Below are 19,211 nucleotides of genomic sequence, written 5' to 3'. Positions count from 1 at the left end.
ACGATGCATTAAGAGCCGGGGACAGAAAATGTTTTGACTTTGAAGATCAGGGTAAATTTAACTTATTTTTGTTTTTTGGGACACATGTAATTATCTTCTGCAGTTTCTGAAGGGCAGTACTGAATGGAGAAAACAAACAGTTTACACCCCTGGGTTTTAATGCATTGTGTTTCCTTCTGGAGCATCAGTGAGCCTTCTGTAATAGTTGTATATGAGTCCCTCAGTTGTCCTCAGTGTGAAAAGATGGATCCCAAAATCATAGAGTCATTGTTGGAAACGGTTCAAATACACAAAAATGCTGTGAGACCCGAAGGACTTTTCAGAAAAACAGGCAGATTAACTGTTCAGGACAAACAAGGGACTTGAACATTTTTGAACAATGAACAATTTTGGTAAAATAATTAACATTTTGCAGATTCTGCAAGGTGTATGTAAACTTTTGACTTCGATAATCAAAGAAAGAAGCAGACAGTTCAAATTTTATAGTTTTGATGACTTTATTGTTTTTATAATTTATGTGGAAAATACCAAAGAAATTAGTATTGGTAAAAACTAGCGCAGCTAGTGGTAGAATTTGCCATTAAACTAACATTTAATTTAAATTAAGTTTGCAAAATCATCTAAAGAAGGGATGAGCAGTAAACCTTAAATATTTTAAGTGTGTTAAATATAGATATTATTATAGATCAATACAGATCGGTTTTGGACAAAACTACGAAACCCCAAGTTTAAAAAAAAAAGGAACTGTGGATAAATGCGAGAAACCATTTTTGATGACATGTACAGTTACAAGCTATATATTGAGTGAAGCTCAAAATTACAACAACTTCAGCACTGGAGAAACACACAGAACCTTCGTTTCAATAAAGGTATGTTGATTCATGTTCTTAAAACAAAATATCCACACTGCTTTTTGAAATCATGTCGATGTGTCTCACAATGTACCACATATTCATAATATAACTGTAACACAAAATTCTTCCTTTTTTTGTGCAGATTCATTCTTTATTTCCATAAAGAAGACAAATCCACCCCTAAAAAGCGATGGCTGCGATAGTTACCGGGCTCATCCCAATCCTCCGCACCGCTGTGGACTCCACCGCCACCTATAAAGGTCGTACCATGTGGTTCGGCTTGCTCTGCATCCGCCTGGTGACCGTCTTTCTGGCTCAGTTTCCGTGGAAAAGCCTAAATGAGGATTTCGATTGTGACACCCCAAACAAATTCTGCGTTAAAGCATGTTTTAATACACACTTCGACAATTCTATAGTGATGGCGTGGCATTTCCTCTTTATCCTTCTCGTGCTCTCGGTTCTTCTCATGGAGCTGTTTTCTTCCCATCTTCGATCTGCATTCCAGAAGAAGAAGGAGAGAGAAATGGCATCTCAAGGCGAGCAGGGAGGCGTCACTGATCCCACCATGACTGTTGGCGGAAGGATGATGATTGACCTTCACAAGAGCAAAAGCAGTGTGGTGGTGTACCTGCTCAGCGTCATGCTGCGGATTGCAGTGGAGGTTTTGTTCGTGTACGTCTTGGTCTGCTGGGTTTTGCCTAAACTGGATCTAGGGCCATATTCTTGTGATGCAAGTTTTAGTAATTGTTCAGAAGTGAAATGTGTGGTTCGAGGAGTAGCAGAAAAGAAAATGTCTGTCTATGCATTACTGTTTATATCTGCCCTGGTGATTATAACAAGCGGTATGTTCTGTTTGTACTCGATAGGCCACTATCTCTGTGATGGTTAAGAAAAGCTCCCATTGAACAAAAGCATGCATCTGTATATAAATTATAGCTTTCTTTTTATCTTAAATGCTTTATGGCTTACAGATTAATATTGTGATCTGTATTAACTGCATTTTTAATCGGTGTAATTTAAATTCTAAGCTTAGATGTAACTGCAATAAACCAAGAACAAAAATTAGTCAAGGAAATGCTTTTTGGCACCGTGTGGTGTTTCTGTGTCTGCATTTTTGTGTTGTTTAGTCTAGGTGAGAAGTCATTTTTTGTGTGAATGCTGACTGAGCTATTTTGTTTTACAGTTCAGCTGTTGTACTTTTCAAGTAGATAAAAAGTTTTCACAAAGAATCACCATAATTGCTTTTTGTTTTGCTGGCCAGATTTTATTTCTTTATATTCTCTACTCACATTTACATATATTAAATTAAAGTCAATTAATAACTATGACAGCTGTTTGAGCGTTTTAAGATAATCACAGGCCATACTGTAAAATATATTTGGCTGATGGAAGGGATCAGTTGCAGAGGTCTGTGTTGCAGCACCGTTTCACCACCTGAGGAGGCACGTCGGCAGCACACTCATTAGAGGTGGCACATCTGCGCACCTCACCGTCTGCAAGAGGAAATGCACAATAGCTTTTACAGATTACATAATACTCACTATGAATCATTGCACTCCATCAATTGATGCATGCAGTACAACTTAAATAAGGAACTATCTGTAACTATTTGTATCTGTTTTAACATCTGAGGAAAAGAATATGTGAACTCACAGGCTGGATGATGCATTGTGATCGTAATGCAGTTATCTAAACCACTGCTGCATTCTTTATCCTCTATGTCATTTGCATGACAGACGGGATCGTTTTTGTCAATCTTCTGGCAGTAGTTGCACCTCAGTGCCTGTGCAACTAATGAGATTTTAAAATCTTTGTTAAAATTTTAATAATAAAAAAAGCACATTATAATGCTCTTATACATATACACCGCCATTCAAAAGTTTGGGATCAGTTTTTTTTTAATGTAGACTTTTTTTTTGTCCATCAAAGCTGTGCTTATTTGATTAAAAATACAGAAAAAACAGTAATATTGTGAAATATTATTGCAATTTAAAATAGTTGTTTTCTATTTCTATTTCTATTTACTCTTGTGATGTAAAGCTGAATTTTCAGCATCATTACTCCAGTCTTCAGTGTCACATGATCATTCAGAAATAATTCTAATATGCTGATTTATTATCAATGTTGGAAACAGCTTAATATTTTTTTTGCAACCTGCAATACTTTTTTCAAGATTCTTTGATGAATTAAAAAAATAAAGTTAAAAAGAACAACTTTTATTTAAAATATAGAAATATTTTCTAACAATAAACACTAAGTTTGGGGTCAGTAATGTTTTTTCTTTCTTTCTTTCTGTTTTTTTTTTTTTTTTGAAAGAAATGAATACTTTTATTCAGCAAGAATGTGTTAAATTAATAAAAAGTGATAGCATAAATTCACATTGTTAGAAAAGATTTATATATATATATATATATATATATACATATATATACATATATATATATATATATATTTTTTTTTTTTTTTTTTTTTTTTTTTTTAATGCTATTTTAATTTGTTATTCATTAAAGAATCCTGAAAAAAAGAATCACAGGTTCCAAAAAAATATTTGGCAGCACAACTGTTTCCAACATGGTTAATTCCAATAATAAATCAGCATATTAGAATGATTTCTGAAGGATCATGTTGTGACACCAGAGGTCGCGTTAACCGAAATTTTTTTATAGCGTTGACGGAAAAATCTGAAGGCCGTCCGTCACTTTGACGGATTACACTGAGGGTGATCCAAGCGGTATCCTCCCGGTCTCCCTCTTGAAGCCAAAACGGAAGTGTCTAAAACTGCAATTCATCGACTGGCCGCTAGAGACTGGCTGCAAAAGGGAGTCAATCCCATAGACTCCCCATGTTAAAACGCACAACTTTACAGCAGAAAAAATATGTTTACAGCCTGGTACAAAAAGTGGTTTTGGTCTATATAGCTATATATATATATATAGCTATATATATAATTTTGCCCTTCATGTCAACTGTGAGGGGGGGTTAATTTTTTTATAACTCATCCGTTTAATTTATATTAAGCCTTAAAGTTCGGCATAATTTAGGGCGTGGCCACTTGAGTGACAGGTGGATTGCCGCACTACGTACTATTCATTCATCAACTGAAAACAGCATAGACCAAAAGATATTTTAGTGTCCCTCGTTGTCCCTGCTTGTGTGGTTTTGAACATAAAAAGTGATGCACAATCTCTGTTAATCTGTTCTCTTCAAAATACATGTATAAGCCTATATCGTCCTGTAGGTTCATGATTAAAAGTGAAAATGTAAAGAAAAATAAAAGTAATTAAATGTGTTATTATAATTAAAATATGAATGAATTAATATGACGGGTAATAATAGATTATGACGGAATTTTTACAACCCTGTCCGTCAAAATGACAGACAAAGTTAAAGTCTAACGCAACCTTTGTGTGACACTTAAGACTGGAGTAACTGCTGATGAAAATTATATTTGAAAATATATTAAAATAAAAATATTATTTTATAATGTAATAACATTTTGCAATATTACTGTTTTTTTCCTGTGTTTTTGATTAAATAAATGCAGCCTTGATGAGCACAAGAGACTTCTTTAAAAAAGTCTTACAGATCACAACATTTTGAACAGCAGTGTATATATATATATATATACACACTACCGTTCAAAAGTTTGGGGTCAGTAAGACTTGTAATAGTCTTTAAAGATATCTCTTATGCTCATCAAGGCTGCATTTATTTGATTAAAAATATAGAAAAAAAACAGTAATACTGCAAAATGTTTTTACAATATAAAATAATGTTTTTTATGTTAACATACTTTAAAATAGAATTTATTCCTGTGATGAAAAGCTGAATTTTTATCAGCTGTTACTCCAGTCTTAGTATGATCCTTCAGAAATCATTCTAATATGCAGATTTATTATTAGAATGATCAGTGTTGGATAATATCAACAGTTGTGCTGCCAAATATTTTTTGGAACCTGTGATTTTTTTTTTCAGGATTCTTTCATGAATAGCAAGTTTAAAAAGTACAGTGTTTATTCAAAATATAAATATTTTATAACAATGTAAATTATTTATTATTAACTTTTAATAAACTTTTAATTTTAATAAACTTTTAAATAAAAGTATTAATTTCTTAAAAAAAAAAAAAAAAAAAAAAAAGAAACAATAAAAATGTACTGACCCCAAACTTTTGAACGGTAGTGTATATGTATATATATATATATATACATATATATGTGTGTGTGTGTGTGTGTGTGTAATCATAATCAGAAATTCTGAGAACAATGAAAATGAAAAAGGCTAAATTGTTTCCCACTTACCACAGAGGGCACCTAAAAACATGATCAGAACCAATGTGCGGGATCCCATCTTCATGTCTTTGTCAAACTGACAGTAGTAAATGATAATAAATGATTAAATATGATGATATATAATGTAAAATTAATATATTTATTTATGCATCAAGACTGAAAATAGTCTTGACAGTATCTTCCTTACCTCCTTAGTCTGTAGTGTTGCTCTGGAATTAATGAGGGAGATGAACACAGCGTGTATATATATGATACCTGATAACAAGTGTCTTGTCCTCCTCCCTGCCCTAACAATAACTTGCTATGGGGTATTACATGTCCCATATGCAATTTAGAAACACACTTTAAATAAAACACAGTCATTATTAAAAGCAGACCTTATATTTTATTATGCAATTTGCAGTTTTATTTCCATTTAGCAATAGCAGATTTATATATATACAAGTATATTTGTATATTTATACAATTAACTGAAATTTATATACTTTAAATTCATTTTTAAAAGCCAATGTGTAACACTTTTTGTCTCTTTACATAAAAAAACAACATATAACTAAGAACAATTTGAGTTTTTAAATTTTACATGTAAAAAACCTGTTATGAGAATAGTATCGCACACATTGCCTCAATATTGAGGTCATTTGCTTTGTGTGCACAACAATGGTGAAATATTATACAGTCCCACCCAAATGTTTTTCTTACCCAGTGGCTAAACTGAAAAAAAATGAGAACATTCTTAGTCACATGCACATATTTTGAAAAATCAAGACATAAAAGTTATTTTAAATATTATATGAACAAGTCAAATTATTTGTACTTTTGCATAAACAAATACTAGAAAAGATAACATAAACATAACACCTGGATAACAAGGAAAATCAACAAGTGGCTGCCAAAAAATCTGTATAAAACAATCAATGTACAGAAAAATAATAATCTCATAAAAAACACACATCAACAAAACATCAAATATATGAATGACAGAAAACAAATACTTGACTTTTTTTCCTCCTCACTGATCATGATCATCTTAGTAGAGAACTGTGTTGTAATTCACAGAGCCCTCTCTATACAAACACATCGAAAGGATCATACCACATATCTGCAAAGAGGATAAAACATACTTTCTATAAATTAATCATCCATGGTTTAACCATTCAGTTAACCTTTAACTATATAATATCTACATCTAGCAATGCACTCAATTAACTATTCTAGTCAAACATTACAGATTCAAGTGTTGGAACCACGCCAATGGACGAATCTTCACACCACACGCTAGGCTACTATTATAACAGCACAAACAATATAGGCTACCTTGCCAGTATTCCACAGTGAAATCTCTGTGAGGGAAGATATAATTAAAAGTAACCACTGAGTCCTTTGTACAGTCATATTTTGTAACTCCAAGCTCACAAAACAAACAATACAGTCACACAATTACAAACACGTAAAAGTCTTAAAGGAGAAGTCCACTTCCAAAACAAAGATTCACATATAATTTACTCAGCCCCTTGTCATCCAAGATGTTCATGTCTTTCTTTCTTCATTCGTAAAGAAATTATGTTTTTTGAGGAAAACATTTCAGCATTTTTCTCCATATAATGGACTGATATGGTGCCCCGATTTTGAACTTCCAAAATGCAGTTTAAATGCAGCTCCAAACAATCCTAAATGAGGTTGTAAACAATTCCAGCCGAGAAAGAAAGGTCTTATCTAGCGTAGCGATTGGTTATTTTCACAAAAATAATACAATTTATATACTTTTTAATGTCAAACACTCATCTTGTCTTACTCTGCCTGATCTGTTTTTTTTTTCCCCGTTAGGGTATGTCAAAAAACTCCCATCTCATGGTCTCTCTCAACTTCAAAATCATCCTATATCATGTTTTACCTCAACTTTAAAAATCGGATGCTAAGTTCACTTTTTCATTTTGTTTGAACATTAATGTGTGTTGGTAGTGTTTACAAATCTACCCTTTTTGATTATGCAGTGGTTTTTGATTGATCTGATCTTTGCATGTTCACTTTGCAAAGACTGGGTCGGTACTTCAGCAGCAATGTAGGATGATTTTGAAATGATTTTTGAAGTTGAGGGAGAAAATATGATTGGAGTTTTTCGACATACCCTAACTGTCTTGAGCCAGAATACACAGAGTTCAGGGAGAGCAAACAAGATGAGCGTTTGAGATTTAAAAAGTATTTAAATTGTATTTTTTTTTAAATGAAAATAAGACTCTTCTTCCTCGGCTGGGAACATTTACAACCGCATTTGGGATCGTTTGAAGCCACATTTTAAACTGCATTTTGTAAGTTCAAAATCGGGGCACCATAGCAGTCCATTATAAAATGTTTCCTCAAAAAACATAATTTCTTTACGACTGAAGAAAGAAAGACATGAACATCTTGGATGACAAGGGGGTGAGTATATTATATGTGAATCTTTGTTTTGGAAGTGGACTTCTGGTTTTTCTGGTCTTTAAATGGTTGCTAAACCAGCATTTTCTACTAACCAGCAGTACCTACCAGTATCATGCATTAATGCAACTAACTTTTACACAGCGCTCTAGAATACTTGACTCTGGCCAATCGCAGCATTCAGTGATCAGAAACATTAATATTATATATGAGTTTGTCACACCACAGACAAATGTGTTATTAACCACCCAGCTAAATTTGAATGATTTAAAAAACGCCAAGTTAATCAAATAAGTTAGCAAAATCTTGAAAAAATAACGGTTGGGGCGCATCCGCTGTCAGCTCGGAAACCACACCCACTCTCGGGAACGCTTATGCCTCAACCTCAAAAACGGCTACAACCTGAATGGATGACTGAAATGTTTTGTAAACTATCGCAACCAGGTAACATGCATTTGCACGACGAAGGAATAGCCAGCTAGCAAACTGTTTGCTGTAAAAACTAACGGTAATGACAGTAATTCGTGACTGAGTGGAAAAAACAATGATGCTAATACGCTCTAGTTGTTATAGTTTTAGGGGAGTGGCTATGCTTAGTGTTAACGATGTTTAACTCCACAGCTCACAGTGTTTGTAACAATACATTTCTAACATTTATAATGTGTTTAGAGACTGATTTGACTTTACACTTTAATTCCCTGAATTGACTTTAAATGTTTACTATCATCTATTACAGCATTTCAGTCCATTCAACTGGGTAACTAGTATGAAGATGTGTCTCTGTGAACTTTGCTATTTAAATCTTATAACTGTGATATAGTTGCATTGTTCATCTTACTGCTAGGCTGATTGATTTGTGATTTATTTAAGATAATATACAGGTAATAATTTTGAATCAATATTTCATATCCGCCTATTTATTTTTTAGTGAGGAGCTGTGTAATAAGTGGGATAATGTTCTCTCAGTATTTCAAAACAAACTCCTTAAGGCTGGAATACAGTTTGTCGAGTTGTAGTGTCTTGTGTCTTGTACACTGTAAAAAACCAGCATATGCTGGTAGGTATGTTTTGATGCTGGAATGCTGGTTCAGTCAACTCAAAAAAGGTTCTGATGCTGGTTAAATTATAGCTGGTCCTTTGATTTGGTTTTTGCTGGTTCTTACCCATCTGCTGGTCAAGGACCAGCATGAACCAGTACAAACTTAACCAGTTGAAACCAGCATTTCAAACTGAACTTAAAATTTTAACCAGCATTCCAAATTATTTTAAGCTGACTCAACAAATTGTGTTTTTTATTTTTTACAGTGTAGTCTGGTAGTGTGTGATTCTCATTTGTTTAGTGTGTGATATCCAGTTTTTCTCTGTAAATGTACAGAGTTGGCGATTCTAGTGATGCTAGTGTTTTACAGTGTGTTCAGATTTAAAATTGAGTGTTTTCCAGCCTTTAAGGGTGATACAAGACATTATTTCGGCATGCAAAAATGAAACACTCAGACACACTGCACTAATCACAGACTGAGACCTGGACAGCTGAACATGGCTGCCATGTGACTCTCTACTAGGGCAGCAGCGGTGTGTGCGATTAAGGCAACAGTAAGATATGAGGGATATCCATTGAAGACACTATAAGACAGAGCACCATTTTGAGTGCTTTATTCTCCTTGAGTTTGGACAGTAAAGGGTTATAGTTATTTGGATTTGTGAATCGGGCCTAAAGTGTTTGATGACAGCTTGCTTACCTCAGTCAAAGAAATGGCCAAAATAACCACAAAAATTATGAAAATATTATTTTCCAGCCATGCCTTTATAATCTCACTGCAACCCTTTGAGAGAAAAAGAACAGAGACATAACTCGATGAGTTATGTTGGAAGACAATTTACAAAATGATTACAGGGCAGAGCTGAAACCGTACCTGCTCATGAGTCACACAGGTTTGATTTGAAGAGGGACATACGGGACAGCTGAAATTTGATTTTTGGATTTCATTGGCAGTGGCATTGCCTTTGTCATAGCAGGAACAGGGTATAGAGTCTTTCCAGTCTGTTTTTCCTTCCCAACCACAGCATTTGGCCTGTGGAGATATAATGATGGAGGTGATATTCTGTCAAAGTTTGCTTTCAGGTAGTAATGATATATAGTGTATCCTAGGGGATGCCTCTGGCAGAAGAAAACATAATTTAAATGTTAAGCAGATAATTTTATCTAGACCATTATTTTAAAAAGATTGCATCTTCAAAACTACACTATCCAATCAAAAGTTTTTAATTTTGTAATTTGTTTTTTTTAAGAAGTCTCTTCTGCTTATAAAGCCTGCATTTAGTTGATCCAAAGTACAGCGAAAACAGTATAATTTTGAAATATTTTTAGTATTTAAAATAACTTATTCCTTTGATCAAAGCAAAATTTTCAGCATCATTACTCCAGTCTTCAGTGTTACATGATCCTAAAGAAATTATTCTAATATGCTGATTTGCTGTTCAAGAAACCTTATTATTATTATTATTATTAAAAATGTTTGAAACAGTTGATTAGATTTTTTTCACGATTCTATAGAATAGAAATTAATACTTTTATTTAGCAAGGATGCTTTAAATGAATCAAAACTGATGATTACAACATTTATAATGTTACGAAAGATTTATATTTCAGATAAATGCTGTTCTTCTGAACATTCTATTCATCAAAGAAACCAGAAAAAAATCTCTTCAGCTGTTTTCAACATAATAATATTAATAAATGTTTTTTTGAGCAGCAAATCAGAATGTAAGAATGATTTCTGAAGGATCGTGTGACTGGAGTAATGACACCAAAAATTCTGAAATCAAATTACATTTTAAAATATATTCAAATAAAAAACAGTTCTTTTAAATGGTAAAAAGATATTTCACATTTTTACAGTTTTTCTCTACTTTGGATCAAATAAATACAGGCTGGGTGAGTAGAAGAGACATCTTAAAAAAAAAAAAAAAAATCTTTTGACTGGTAGTGTACTTTCATAGTCAAACACCTTTTCTTAACTTTTTATCTTTAAGCTGTTTAACTTAAATACACTTTTTTGTTTTTAAATGAACATTTAAAGGGGTCCTATTATGTTCTTTTTCAAAGTTTTGATTTTGTTTTGGGGGTGTACTAGAACATGCTCTCATGCTTGGTGGTTTTGAAAAACGCATTATTTTTCACATTTTCACATTTCACATTATTACAATACATCTCTCCCAGCCTGGCACAAATAGCTCGATTAGTTCCGGGTTCAATGAAGGCCAGCCTTCCGAAAAAAGGAAATGTATTATGATTGGTTAACTATCCCAGTGCGTTGCGTTGGTGTTTCAGTACTGCCACGCCCCTTGTCAAAGCAGTTAGCATAAGCTAGATTAATAGTAAATATTACGTTTTAAATATGGATATTTTTCTTACAAAAATGCATCGATTCGCTACAGGAGACGCCCCGGGGGCCGTGTGAGGTGCTTTTAGACTCCAGTTGCATTCGTCTGAAAGAAAGAAGTCATATACACCTAGGATGCATGGAGGATGCATGTAGCTACAGTAGTGTTGAGTCCCATCCTCAAGCCTGTGAGACTGCAGATACATGATATTATCATGCTAATTTATTTAATTATTTTACATACTTAGTTTCATTGCCGAAACCAGCTCCAGCATAAGGCTAAAAGCAGCCTAACATTATCAAAGAACATCATCACCGATTAGCCTAGCCAATTCTAGTGCAAGATTATGTATTTTAAAAAACACTCGCGTTATAAGCGAAGCTGTCTACACTGTATGATGAATAAATCTCTTAGCATACACTGCATACATCTGTGACACTTTATGGCTCCAACGCGGCAACCGGAGTAGATCGCGGCTTCGGAATGTGTTTCGACCCCCTGTACTACAGACGTCTGCGGCGCGTTACTGCTCTGAAGTGGCCACTCTAGTCAGTGCTTGTGTTTATACCCTCCGCGCTGCGGCTCGTTGAAGCGGCTCTCTGTGCTGCATCGCTAAAGTTCGGCTAATCCCCCACCTTGTCCCTACACCCCCCCCAACAATTTGAATTTCCGTAGGCGGGATTTAATTTAATGATATTCTAATGGGCCGCGTTGTGACATCATTGCATGCTGGAAAACAAACGCTGTAGTCCAAAGGAGCCGTTCGTTGTGGTTCTTGGAAAGAGAAACAAAACGAAATATATCCCTTTGGAGTGGACTTTGAGATTTGTAACTTTGTAGATATGTTTTATGCCCAAAGATACACACCACACACTTAAAAAAAAAAAAATTAAAAAAAAAAAAATGAAAATAAAAAATATGAAAAATTATGAAAATAAATAAATACTAAAATTCAGAAAGTGAAAAAGCATAATAGCACCCCTTTTAAAATGAGCTAATGCAATGCAACTGCATAATTTCATTGTGTTCAGCCCACCTAAATATGTAAAAAGCATTTATGTTAGCACTACATAAATAATTCAGTAGCATTAACTGAAACTGCATGCAAACACTTGCCTTAAATTAAAAAAAAATAATTTAAAAAATGTACTTTTTAATTCAAAAAGTATGTACTTTGACACTTTGTTAAGTTGTGGATTTGACTAAATTTTATGTGTGAAATTCACTTGGAAAGTGTGAGTGCAAAAATTTGCAAAAAAAAAACTGTTTTTTTTTTTTTTTTTTTTAATATTTTACATTCTTTTTGTTGTTTACTGCTGTGTGCTTTTGTTTATTGTGCTGTGACTCTCACCTCTTCCTGAATGTAGTCTAGAGTCTTTTTAAGATTCTGAAGACTGGAATCATTGTGTCCAAATGACTTCATTAGGTGATTCTCTAGTGAACCAGTCCACTGAAAAGTTGAAGATGTTTTGGTCATAATTTTATCTGAACCTTCATAGCTTTCAAAAATAGAAATCAATCAAACTGATTTAAAACTTGACACCAAAGAGGATTAATTAAGTCATGTGCTGGATCGTTCTAAAAGCCCAACACCAAACTGGGTGGGACTGCTGATCTTCATGCTTGAGTTACCTCAGTCTTCTGGGTGTAGAGAAGGACCCCACCCACTATCTGCGCTGCGAGAAGAACCGTGAGCAGGATAAAATACTGCAGATAAATGAAGCTTATTTTAACACAGTTACAGCTCAGTGGAGCAGATAAACATGCTGTTGTATGACAAACACCTCTACCACGAACATGCACAATTCCCTATGGTGATTACTTCTAAGCTCATTTTAGTAGTTCTTCTAACAGATAACCATATTTGTAAGGTTAAAGTGTATCTCCGATGGCACAAATCTCAAATCAATCAAATGGCATCCTAAGTTTTATTTCTCTGAAAACTCACAGTTCCCAGCAGGCATTTGACAGTCTTCAGAGAACCCAGACATCCTAGGAAGCCTAATGACATGGTTACAGAGCCACTGACGATCAGTATGTAAGAAAAGAGATGGATGGAAATGTAGGGAAGGGGAAGGCACTGCAAAAGACAAAGAGCTAATTCTTTAATTGTTCACAATGGTAATTAATAGAAAAAGAATCAAAATAGCATTGCACTCAAAACTTACTGAAAATTGTGTCCTCTGAAAGTAGTATCCATAGTCCCATAGATAAGAGGAGTGATCCTAAGAGCTGAATGAGACAGTTTTTGTTGAAAAATTACAGTCCAACAGCAATCCTACATGTATATTGTAGAAAATATAAAAGTTTGGCCTTGTTGAGATCGAAAAGGCAACAGTTATAATAGTGCAAGAAAGTTATCTTATTGCTGTTAAATGTACCAAATGGTTTTGTAATGTATGTTTTATATTTTCGGTATATTATAAAATACCATATTTTATTCTGTTTTAGTTAACTGTATCTTATGACTCATTTGCAACTTACAAAGAATATCAAGTTGAAGAGAAAGAGGAAGTATTTGGTGAGACTGAGACAGCACTCAGATGCCATATCTGTGAGCACAAAATAAATAAACATTAAAATCATCTTATTATCAATAGCAACATGAGAAGCAGAAAATCCCATATTGTTCAACGTTTACTGTTCACAGAAACAAGCTGGTTTCTTCAGTTTTTCTTTAAGAACAGCATGTGTGCTACATTCATTTTTATATTTGTTTATATGAATTTACTGCCCAGAAAGATAACTTCAAAATAACCCCCGCTCTTCTTCTCAAGCACAAAAACAGAACAGGGTACAGGAAGTGTCTTGTACTCTCGTATTTCCTTGCCTATGGTAATGAAACCAAAGCTATCGTTTTACACAGGCATGTCATTAACTATTCAAGCACTAGCACATGGAACAAAAGTGCTTTGTTTGGTGTTATGAAAATTTGAGAATACATCCTTCGGTGGTTACGTAAATGTAAATTTCTTAGGGCTACATCCTGTATGATGGAGTTTTTTGTTGTTTCCCCCTTTTATAATGTTATTGTAGCCAGAAAAAGTTTTGATAGCATTTAACATTTATGCAATAAAATCTCTATAACTGGCTTTTCAGGAAATAGGGTGTTAGATAAACAGTGTTTCTGTATAATAAATATATAACTGGCATTCCCTAAAATATTTTAGCAATTTGATTGATTCCTTAATAATAATGATCTCTCGAATAAATTGTTTCTCAAAAGGATAAAGATGTAAAACTTACCTTAAACAAACTGGGCGAAGTCAGTGAAGTTACACAGAGGGTAAATGAAATGTGGTGGCCTCACATGAGATCATGTAAAGTTCAATTTTGCATAAATAAAATTCTTAATTCTGATTCGTTGTATTGCTGTAAGTCTCCTGTGTCTAGGCAAAGCATCTTTGACCATACTTCAGCAGGAAGCTGGTGTACAGCACACACACCATAAATAAAATATCAGCTCTAGTCACACAAAAAGAGACTCCTACACCTTTTAGATCCATGTACTCCCCCCTTGCTCCTCTGAATTAGCAGCATTTAATTTGAAATGCATATGTAAATTATTATTTGTCATGATATGACATTTTGTGAACAATTAATAGATCTGACATTTTTAAAAAAGCACTAAAAAGTTTAATCTGTTTTCATTTAACTATTTCCACAATGCATTTGATTTCATCTGCTGCCCAAAACTTTAGGATATCAATTTCAGTGAGGGGACAAAAGAAATTACCTCAGATATAAGAGCCGACCTGCTCTTAGCAGAAGATGAGTGCATGAAAATGAAACACGGGGCAGAGATCAGGGTTAATTCATCTGAGGTCACTATTATGCCTCCCACAGGAGCCTGAAATTTCAGCTCTCATTCCTTGTTTCAGCACGCTTCCTGGTCGGCCTGTTCCCCCACCCCCGCCCCAAATGCAGCTTTTGCTCAATTAGTTGTAGATAATTAGGTGGAATGTTTTAGGGCTTCCCTGTTAATGGATAGAAAGGAGCAGTAGGTGCTGTAATTATACCTAGGGCAAAGTGCTGTTATTAAATGGAGAAAAGCATCATGGATTGAAATGGATTTCAGTATTGCCTCATGTGATCAGAGACACAATCTGATAGATAGATAGATAGATAGATAGATAGATAGATAGATAGATAGATAGATAGATAGTGATGTCCAACAGAAGGACAGATAGATAGACACATAAACAGACAGACAGAAGAATGGACCGCTAGAGCTAGATAGATCTATACTATATCTTTTTTTTTGGATGATTGGCACTATTCTTTCTCCTCTCCTGTACCACGTAACCTTGCTTACTGTCTGATTAATTCTGTCTCATCATTCTCTGTCCTTCCTCTCTCTCTCCCGTCTCTGTAAACAGCACCAGTAATTATGAGAAATGAACAAATGAATGCCGTACTAATAGACTTTCATTATGTTAATATGCTGTATGCCGCTGGGTGTATAAAAGACAGACTGTCCCTTATTCAGACACACACCTGCAGCAAACCTGTTATTTGAAGGTTACCGACGGTCTCTTTTTTCTGGAATCTGGGTTTTTTTTATAAATATTTATAATTTATAAACAACAACTGTTCTCTTTTAAGGTAAGCATTATCTGTGTTGTGTTGTACGCTTTTCATTGTGTCTGTAAAGTTACAGCTACAGGTAAAACAATTAATACAATTAATTTAATTAAATGATAACAATACAAATATGCATACATTCTAAAAAAATAAAGTGGCATAGAAAAAACATTTTGGACTTCCTAAAGATCAGTAATTTTCTTAGTGTGAAGAACATTTTTATTATCTGAAGAACCTTTTTGTACTAAAGAATCTTTTACGTAGTTGACAGATTCCATGGATGTTGAATGTTCTTCATGGAATCATATAAAAAAGAACCTTTATTTTTAGGAGTGTACATATGTCTTTATTATATTTATTGAATATTGCTATCATTTATTGATATAATGTTTTATTGAAATCCAAGGAGGAAAAAGCTAACAAAATGCTATTTCAGATTAAATGACTTTTAAAAATGTTGAAAGAAAAATGTGATCTTTTATTTAAATATAATTTAGTAATGTTTAAATTTTAAAAAGTATTGTCAGGCTTATTGTTTCACATTGGTGAGTTTTATTTATTTTAAAATACTGATTCATTTCTAATATCATCCCTAGGATTAATGTGATCCAGTAAACACCTATCACAACCTATACATATGACAGCAATAATTAAAAAGAAAAAAGAAAAATAATAATGATTGTTTTAAAATGAATATTGTTTCTGTTACAGTGCATACATATGAATGTATATGTTATATGTAGTCTACTGTCTTTTTAACAGATGCAGATGAGTTGTGCTCTACTCTGTATCTCACTCTGTGTCTTTACTGCACATCTGTCAAGGATCCATGGCATGACCGTCGCGGTACATCTTATATTACTTCTTCTGAAACTCAACAAGATGATTGATTTTTCGTCATGTCTTTTATGGGTCTCTCTGTTAATCCTACAGTATCCAGAAAAAAAAGGATGGACTCTAAACAGTGCTGGCTACCTACTAGGACCTTGTAAGTTTGTTGCATTCAAACAATTAGAAGTTAAAAATAATGTGCAAATGTGTATTTCAAGGACTTTCAATACAGGTTTTATTGTGATAATGTTGTGGTTCTCCTCTTTAAGATGCTCACAGAAGTCTTAATGTAAGACACAGAGCAACGGGCAAAAGAGACATGTGGAATGAAAATTCAGGCTTACCAACATCTTCATACAGTCAGTTCTTAATTGACCTCATAAAGACTAATTATTATTATTAGGGAATTTTTAGATTATTCCTTAAAATCCAATATTAAGGAATTATCTGAAATAATGCTATTCTTATGTTGTGATCTTGATTATTATTATTCTTTTCTGGTGGTTAATTTTTGTTAATATTTGCAATATTTTTTCCTAAAGTGGTCTGTTTTCTTTTACTATTCTATAGATGATTCCTATCTTCTCTCACTGCTGGGTCATCTTGCATATCTGCGATTAAAGGGTGAATTATATAATAGCTGATTTGTTTCCTTTTATTTCTAGTAACTGAAATGTATGTGATTCTTACTATTTTTCTCTTTCAGAAATGGGAATGACTGAAGATTTCAGTGGCTCTTTAACAAGCAGCCATATGAAGCAATAACAAAATATCTCTGTTTCACTGTTCTTCAGCAGTTGCCCTCTAATATTGTTTTGGATTTAATCCTTATTTAACATGTATTAACAAGTGGTTCAAATTGGTAAAATGCGTAGATGAATATCCCGTGAATCATGCTGATTTGACTAATCTCTCCACTTTAACACTGAACCATTGTTGGTGCATAATTTTCTGCTTCAGAATACAAATAAAGCACTTCATGACAAATGTTTTTAAAAGCCTGTTACGTTTATTCCATATAAAAAGGAAACTGATTTGATCGGGGTGCAGTGTTGAGTGAGAGGTGAAAACTTCGTGATATACCATTATCATTTACAAATACACATTTTAAACAGCAAAATAACTCGTTGATTCCAAAACGATTTGTGTATGACTAACCCAATAACTGAATCATTTAAAAACGTGACCAAAATGAACGAACCTTTCAAAAGCTGAGTGTTGGGAGTGTAGCCTATGGCTGTATGAAGTGAATCAATGTTGTGTAGCAACACTGAAAATCATTTCAGACCGGATTTCGTGATGACTAATGCGTCCAGAACTTTCAAGGCGTTTTGGATCCTTGGATGTCAAATGTAGAATATTATGTAATGACCAGCAAAGATTTAACATATGGCGCCATCTAGTGGCAAAGGAAACGACATCATTGTAAAAGGATGCTGTTATTTTAGACTTACGTTTACTTCGATTTCACACCATCAAAAATGTGTAAAGTAAAACCAAATATTTCAAGTCTTCCAGTTTCAGATTAAAAAAAAAAAGTTTAAAATGTATAGGTATAAATACGGGAAAGTATATTTTACTGTAGGTCTGTAAGCTTTCAACTATCACAATCAGTGCGGGGAAGTTACTTTTAAAAGTAATGCGTTACAATATCACGTTACTCCATAAAAAGTAATTCATTTTATAACTTAGTTACTTTAATGGAAAGTAATGTTACATTACTTTATTGTTACTTTTTGTCCCCTGAACTGGGCTTGCCTGTTTATTTTCAACAACAACAACATCAACAACAAAAAGTTATATTTCTGGCAACTGTAAAGGCCTTCTCGCACCAAAAGTGAAATAAATAAGCCTCAGGATGAAGGAAGTGCCTCTGGATTTCTCTCAGCATGGAGACAGGAGAGTTGTCAGCGAATAAATGAGAAAACAAAATAACTGGCATTATTTATTGGAAGAAGTATGGTCACACGTTGTCTTTAGTTTTATTTTTAATTGTACTGTGGTTTAAATTACTTTTTAAAAGTATGAGTAATATGAAGTCATAAAACAATGCATGCAAAATACTTATAAAATTAAACTGTTAAAAAATAGATCTAGATGCAGAACAGCACGTCACACCGAAGTAAAACACCAAGACCGCCAAGTGTTTCACAGATTGTAATGTATATTATTATGATTAAATTAGCTTCAGACATTTCTGAAGTTGTTGTAACTTGGTCGTCTAGATACAGAGAGAAATCAGAAGAAAGCTGGGGGCAGAATGAGGCAGATGGGAAGGGGCAATTTAGGGCTTAGGGGGCAGATGGGGTCCCTGGAAGGATGGCTACCCACTTCCACATGATGATTATCACATCTGAGGTCTTAACATTTTTCCAAGAACTATTTCAAATGTTACATCCGTGCTAAATATACCCCATCCCATCAATCTAATGCTAAAGAGTTTATCCTCAGGCTGAACTGCTCATCATGAATGGAGTTAAAATAACATCTTGTATCACACATTCTGGTCGAGGAAATAATTGCTTTTGTGATTGGCTTGTATCCTTTATTAAGTCAACAGGAATTCACAAGATAATAAGATTTCAATCGCTCGTCTTCCTGGAAGATGGGCTGACATTTTTCATGGTTCATCTTCATGGTAGAAAGGCCAACCAACTGTGGATTGCATGTGTAATGATTCTGTATTAGGAAAGGTTGACTGACAATCACTGTGTTTACAGAAATTCTCACACTCAGCTCGCTTATGAGTCCAATACGGCTTCTGCTCAATAAATGTCGCTTGGATTTGTAAAGGTTACATTAGACCTATGCAGTACCATTAAGCTACAAATGTTTTGTTTGTTTTATG

The 19,211-nt window shown here is 33.9% G+C and overlaps 3 protein-coding genes across 4 annotated transcripts; 2 read left to right on the top strand and 1 right to left on the bottom strand.

Annotated features, from left to right (window-relative positions):
- Positions 1-242: 242 nt before the first annotated feature.
- Positions 243-2,344, top strand: gjz1 (gap junction protein zeta 1). Its single transcript, XM_051125085.1, has 2 exons — positions 243-869; positions 997-2,344. The coding sequence occupies exon 2, from the start codon at positions 1,045-1,047 to the stop codon at positions 1,741-1,743; it is 699 nt and encodes a 232-aa protein (XP_050981042.1). The 5' UTR covers positions 243-869; positions 997-1,044; the 3' UTR covers positions 1,744-2,344.
- Positions 2,345-5,754: 3,410 nt separating this feature from the next.
- cd37 (CD37 molecule) lies at positions 5,755-14,263 on the bottom strand. The gene is given in 10 exon segments (XM_051125084.1): positions 5,755-6,248; positions 9,304-9,387; positions 9,478-9,636; positions 12,300-12,398; positions 12,581-12,655; positions 12,897-13,016; positions 13,018-13,028; positions 13,117-13,180; positions 13,433-13,500; positions 14,195-14,263. Coding segments are annotated over 9 exon segments (750 nt in total). The 5' UTR covers positions 13,499-13,500; positions 14,195-14,263; the 3' UTR covers positions 5,755-6,176.
- gall (galanin-like) lies at positions 7,950-17,341 on the top strand. Of its 2 annotated transcripts, none has more exons than XM_051125087.1 (6): positions 7,950-8,008; positions 16,295-16,378; positions 16,466-16,520; positions 16,633-16,722; positions 16,934-16,987; positions 17,070-17,341. In XM_051125087.1, exons 2-6 carry the CDS (start codon positions 16,295-16,297, stop codon positions 17,126-17,128), a joined length of 342 nt encoding a protein of 113 aa, XP_050981044.1. In that variant the 5' UTR covers positions 7,950-8,008; the 3' UTR covers positions 17,129-17,341. The 2 variants fall into 2 exon arrangements, with proteins under 2 accessions (XP_050981044.1, XP_050981043.1); XM_051125086.1 differs by lacking the exon at positions 7,950-8,008 and adding an exon at positions 15,457-15,553.
- Positions 17,342-19,211: the final 1,870 nt, after the last annotated feature.

Source organism: Labeo rohita, chromosome 12 (genome assembly GCF_022985175.1).
Source record: "Labeo rohita strain BAU-BD-2019 chromosome 12, IGBB_LRoh.1.0, whole genome shotgun sequence".
NCBI classification, from domain to species: domain Eukaryota; kingdom Metazoa; phylum Chordata; class Actinopteri; order Cypriniformes; family Cyprinidae; genus Labeo; species Labeo rohita.
The sequence above is the reverse complement of the archived record's forward strand: the minus strand, read 5'-3'. Positions and strand labels throughout refer to the sequence as shown.